Source organism: Microtus oregoni, unplaced genomic scaffold, assembly GCF_018167655.1.
Source record: "Microtus oregoni isolate MIOR12 unplaced genomic scaffold, Mior012 000166F_ref0000362, whole genome shotgun sequence".
Lineage (NCBI taxonomy): Eukaryota > Metazoa > Chordata > Mammalia > Rodentia > Cricetidae > Microtus > Microtus oregoni.
This window is the reverse complement of record NW_024544821.1, coordinates 592,684-598,683: the sequence shown is the minus strand read 5'-3', so window position 1 is coordinate 598,683 and position 6,000 is coordinate 592,684. Positions and strand designations below refer to the sequence as shown.

Below are 6,000 nucleotides of genomic sequence, written 5' to 3'. Positions count from 1 at the left end.
ACTGACAGGCAAGTCAAGATGCTAAAACACACCTTAATAGCTTACTTCTTAATACTTTTAAATATTTAGCTATGTGGCAAAGGGACCCTCGTCTCTCCTTGGCGCTCATGTTGGTGGTGGGCCCTAGCAAGTGGTCCAGATGCTTGAGGCCACGCCCCCACTGCCCACCTGCTCGGGGATTGGCTGCCTTAAGCCTAGTGGGCGGCCCCGGTCGGGGCGAAGTTGGGGGTGACTCCCAAGGGTTCTGACACTGAAGCCCAAGCCAAAGCCACCTGGGAGTCCTGCCGCGCTCTGTCGCAGAGGACCAGGAGTTCTCTGACCCCGAGTCAAGCTCCCCCGCCCTCCCAGTGCGTCCGCGGTCCACCCTATCCTGGGAGGATTGGGCCTTGGGGCCTCGCGTGGGTGTCAGCAGCCTGGACCCTGGTCCGGGGGCCGCTGGAGCTGATTCCGGGGCCTGGAGGAGCTGCGGGAAGCGGAGGCGGCTCGGGAGACGCTGGATCGAAGCGGGCGCAGACACCCGAAACGGCTGGGGTGGCCGCGAGCCGGCTGCTGAGTAATCCTGGGCGGCGGGTGGGGGCGGCCGGACGCCCACGTTCCCCGCGCCGCAGCCGGGCGGCGGCTCCGCCTCCGCGTCCCTCCCCGCCCCCTGCCGGCTGCTGTGCTCGGCTCCCGGCAGGTCGGAGCGGGGCTCGGGGAGCGCGGGCCGCTGCAGCCGCCTCCCGCACCTCGCCTCGGCCCGCGCGGAGCCTCGAGCGCCCATGGCCGGCTCGGAGCAGCAGCGGCCGCAGCGGAGGGATGAAATCGAGTCGGACGCGGCGGCGGCGGCGGCGGCGCCCCTGCAGGACGCAGAGCTGGCCCTGGCTGGCATCAACATGCTGCTCAACAACGGCTTCAGGGAGTCGGATCAGCTTTTCAAACAATACAGGTGACACCACTCTTCCGACTCTCTGCCCCGGCTGCGCGCTCCGGGTGGTCACCTCGCGACCAGCGGCTGCTCTCTTCCCCGCTTCTTTTCGCTTCCCAAGGCTTTATCTGCAGCCTTTGCCCTGCGCCTTGGCCCGATCCTCCCCACCCCATCCCCCGCTGCGTTGTCCCTTCCCTCCCAGACACCGCATTCTCTGCTCACTTTCTGCCCTCCTAGGAGTGCCCAGTGTTTCTCTGCTGCTTTCGAGCGGTGGCTCACCCACCATAGGTGGCTTAGGGAACTAATGCATCTGAGGCAGCAACGAGCCTGGCACTTGCATGGTTGAGACTCTGGCTCGCCTGCTGCCTGGGCAGCCTTTTGTGACCCTAACACAGCCTGCTGCACCCTTGCCGGGTCCTTGTGTGGCGCTTTGCTTTGTGCCATTCCCGGAGCTTTTGTTATTTACAGACAGTGTAGTCTTAAGTGTCGCGCTGTGCAGGAACTTCAAAATTTCAGACCAAACTCTGCTCACCGATCCTTCTCTGCCTATCCTTCCAAAGCCTCAGTCTTCGAAATGAGTTACTGATGTCTTTCAAGATTTATTAAGAATTTTCTCTGGTAAAAAGAAAGTAGAGGAAATTTTTTCTTAAAATACGGAAGAATGGAAGGAGAAACACGTGTGTTCCGTTAATTTGTCTTTGAGGAATTCAACTCAAGAACTAAGTAAGCCTCGTAGCTTTCTTGCTGTTGTGGGATCCAGGTGTTCTGCTTCAGGAAGCAAGCTAGTTTGCCCTGTGAACTTGGGCCAGCAATCAGATGCCTAGCAATCAGATGTTTAAGGGCGTATGCCTCATAGTTTCTTGACGCCCGTAGTGAAGGTTGAAATTAGCGAATCACAGTCTAGTTGTGATGGAGAATTGAGTGTGTTAGCGAATGAGAAATGCCTAGGCTTCAAAGGATGGCGGTTTTCACCGAGCCGAGCTACTGCTCCCCAAACAGCAAAGCAGATATCTTGCAAGTAGGAACTTTTCACTAGACCTGGTTTGCTTTGTTGCTTTTGTTTTGAGACATAGTCTATGATTTGTAGCTTAGGCTAGCCTTGCTAGCCTCCTGTCTCAGCCTCCCCAGTGCTAGGGATTACAGACTTGAACCCACATCTGGGCTCCACTGTACTTTTAATTTTAAGTGAGCTTCTTCTCACCCTGTGGGTCTGAAATGAAAACATTTTAACTTACTCAGAATGTATTATTTAAAACACACACAAACACACATACTCACTACATAAGTTTGATTTAAGGTGTTTCATCAAAGTCTTTGATGGAGGATTTTTTAAAAAGTTACTAATTCTGTCTTATCGTTTGCTTGTAGGTTAGTTATAATTTTTTTTTTTAAACAGGGTTTCACCATGTAGCCTTGGCTGGTCTGGAGCCCACAATATAGCCCAAGCAGTAGTGTTACTGTTACATTGAAAGCAGACTTTTTCTTTATTTAGTCCAGTGGTTCTCATCCTGTGGCTCATGACTCCTTTGGCAAACCTATTTCCAGAAATATTTACATTATGATTCATAACGGTAGCAATGAAATAACTTTATGGTGGGGGTCACCACAGTGCGAGGCACCTGCACTCGAAGGTCACAGCGTTTGGAAGGTCGAGCACTGAGCAGGCTGCCCGAGTGTCAGCAGAGGACCGCTGTGAGAGCTGCAGCTTGAACAGAACTTGTCTGTGAGGAAGGAGATGGGGAAATGTGCAGCTGGGCGCTGTCTACTGTGTTTTCCAATGGGAACTGGGAATAAGGAAGGAAACTATCTTGTAATATCTATTTTTTTTTTTTTTGCCAAGCACAAGTACCAGCCGCATTCCCTCGCCCATTTTCACTGTGAGTGTGGCAGTGAGGGACCGAGACTCTTGGCATCAATGGGGTCCATCACCACGGTTCTAAGTCAAATCTTGGGTTTCATCGTTCTTCCTCCGTTGCTAAATTTGTGAGACATTTGCAGTCTGCCTGGACGGGCCTCCCCCCCGCCCCCACTGTTGTTACAAAGCTTTAGTTGGGATGGAGGGAGAGAAGACAGAATGACAGCATTTTTTCATCAGCTTTCCCTTGCTCCATCTGCTGTGTTGGGATGCGGGAAGACCTTGTGGTTCTCCCACCTCCAACATGTGCTACGTCTCACCCATGTGCGGGGAAGCACAGTTGCATAGAAGGATGATCAGAAACAGGCATCCAGTGACTGGGGCTCCAGTCCAGCCCTGCCCTGTTGTGGATGCTGACTTTTCAGTTTCTCCAAAACTGCTTCATTGCCTGTAAAATGAAGGTAGTGGTAACAGTGCCCACAGCACGGTGTGATTGGCTGTTAAATGTAACAGGAAAAGAGCTGGGGACAGGGATATAGCTCAGCTGATTGGGTTCTTGCCTACTGTGTGTGAAGCTTTGGTTTCTATTCCTAGGCTTTCACACCACTTGACCTGGGTGTGGTGGTGCATGCTTCGAATCCCAGCATTCTGGAGTAAAGACTGAGGATCAGGATGGGAAGTTAGAGGTTATCTTTGGCTACATAGTGAATGTGAGATCCTAAGATACACGAGACCCAGTCTCAGACAGACAAACAAATGAAAAATAAGAATCAGGAGAACCGCATGCCATGGGTGCATGCAGCTGTAGCTAGCTGTCTTGGTATGCCATGCATACATGCAACTGTAGCTAGCTGTCTTGGTATGCCATGGGTGCATGCAGCTGTAGCTAGCTGTCTTGGTACGCCATGTGTGCATGCAGCTGTAGCTAGCTGTCTTGGTATGCCATGTGTGCATGCAGCTGTAGCTAGCTGTCTTGGTATGCCATGTGTGCATGCAGCTTTAGCTAGCTGTCTTGGTACTCCATGCGTGCATGCAGCTGTAGCTAGCTGTCTTGGTATGCCATGGGTGCATGCAGCTGTAGCTAGCTGTCTTGGTACTCCATGCGTGCATGCAGCTGTAGCTAGCTGTCTTGGTACTCCATGTGTGCATGCAGCTGTAGCTAGCTGTCTTGGTATGCCATGGGTGCATGCAGCTGTAGCTAGCTGTCTTGGTATGCTATGGGTGCATGCAGCTGTAGCTAGCTGTCTTGGTATGCCATGGGTGCATGCAGCTGTAGCTAGCTGTCTTGGTATGCTATGGGTGCATGCAGCTGTAGCTAGCTGTCTTGGTATGCCATGCGTGCATGCAGCTGTAGCTAGCTGTCTTGGTATGCCATGGGTGCATGCAGCTGTAGCTAGCTGTCTTGGTATGCCATGCATGCAGCTGTAGCTAGCTGTCTTGGTATGCCATGGGTGCATGCAGCTGTAGCTAGCTGTCTTGATACGCCATGCATGCATGCAGTGAAAGCTGGTGATGTTGGTGCTTGCTGCTGTCACCACCATCTCAGCACAAGGCTGAATGCCTCCATTTATGCAAATAGCTTTCATATATACCTTTTAAATTACATCTGATTTATTTATTTATTCATTGTTTGTGTGTGTGTGTATACATTATGTGGGACCAGGGGCTCAAACTGAGATCCTCAGGCTTGGTGGCCAGCACCTTTACCACCTGAGCCATCTTGACTGTCCCTAGCTCTCCTATGTCATGCTCACCTCATATACCACATTTGACAGACACACGATACTTTAGGAAACTTTTCTTCCGTTCCAGCAGGGAATGTCCTGCTGGAAACTCAACATGGACTTCATGACCAGTGTTTGAGTGCCACTTCTAGCTCAGCATGTCCACAGAGGAGTGGGAGCCAGGAGATGGATAATTCAGGTGAAAAACCTGGTGACCAGCAGGGACCCAGCAAGTATCTCTCCACTTGTCCCAGAACAAAACAGGACCGTGAGCCTCTAAGCCCCTCCCTTTATGTCCTATGCCTATCTCTAGCAGCTCCCTGGGTACTCCATATGCCCTATGGCTAATTCAGCTAGTCACTGGCTCTGTACCCCTTCCCCAATCCAAGGTTAATTTTATTACTACAGTCTTGGAGTTTCACAACACAATCAAGTATCCTACAACACCTAGCTATTTTTATTGTCTTCTAACAATGTCTTCTAACAGTGACCTACTCCCCTTTCTGGTAAAAGTCCTCTCCTTTAGATGGACAAAGAAACACTATCTAGCATTAAAGTAACTTTTTTGTTTAAGGAGAGGAGCTTCATCAATAGGTACCACATGAGCCATGGTCCCTTGTAGAAACTGCTGACAACGAAAGTCCTTCTGGATTGTGTAGCGCAGATGTTCTTCCATGGGGATGAGAAATATCTGCACAGTAGAGACCTTCTTCTGAGATGTCAACAAGACCTTGTAGCTGCTGCCCCTTACACAAAGAGCAGAGGCCCTGCCCTAATGAGCTGCCTGCGATGGGCGCTCAGCCTCTGTCAGGCACTTGGAGATGTTTTCACAGAGACCAGGACCAGTTTGTGCTGTGTGTGAATGTGGTTTGTGTCTCTCTGGTTTATTGAAGTTAAAGGCCTGACGATTGAAGAGATGGAGCCTTTAGGAGGTGGTTAAAGCCTGGGCGCTATTGGTAGGGGAGCCTTTAGGAGGTAGTTAAAGCCTGGGCTCTATTGAAAGGGGGAGCCTTTAGGAGGTTGGACCTAGTTGGAGGTTCTTAGATCACTGGGGGCTTGAGGTTATTTCTCACAGCACCTTCTGACAGTTCTTGAGAAGTCTGTAACAAAAGGAGTAAACCTGGTTCTGCCTGTGCTCTTTCGTGTCCTGTGTCCCATGACATGTGATTCTTTACTCCTATGTAAGCTACCGTCACGTACCACTGGCTGCCCCTTACCATGGTATCAACTGATAGTGGACTGTGATCCCCCATACCACTGAGCTTAAGAAGGATTTCTATGTAAGTACTCGGGTCAAGTCTTTTGCTGTAGTAAGGAAAAGCTGCTGGCCAGTGCCTCAGGACTGCTCTGCTTTGAGCCCGAGGCCGTGTGATCCTCCTGTTCCCAGAGCTCAGTGCTCTTATGCAGTGGTCCGCACACTGAACTGCTGTTGGCTTGTGTGACCCACACTCAGACCTTGGGGCCGATGTTAAACTTGGTGAGGTTCGTGTTGCTGCTGTACGTGGACCTTAGCAGAG

At 51.2% G+C, this 6,000-nt stretch overlaps 1 protein-coding gene across 2 annotated transcripts in view; it reads left to right on the top strand.

The window, feature by feature from the left end:
- The first annotated feature begins 261 nt into the window (after nt 1-261).
- Nucleotides 262-6,000, top strand: part of LOC121445219 (tetratricopeptide repeat protein 39C) — a 93,934-nt gene continuing 88,195 nt past the window's right edge. For both annotated transcript variants that reach the window (XM_041647244.1, XM_041647243.1), the window contains exon 1: nt 262-925. In XM_041647244.1, the coding sequence (XP_041503178.1) occupies nt 759-925 (167 nt within the window). In that variant the 5' untranslated portion in view covers nt 262-758. The remainder of the gene's footprint in view (nt 926-6,000) is intronic.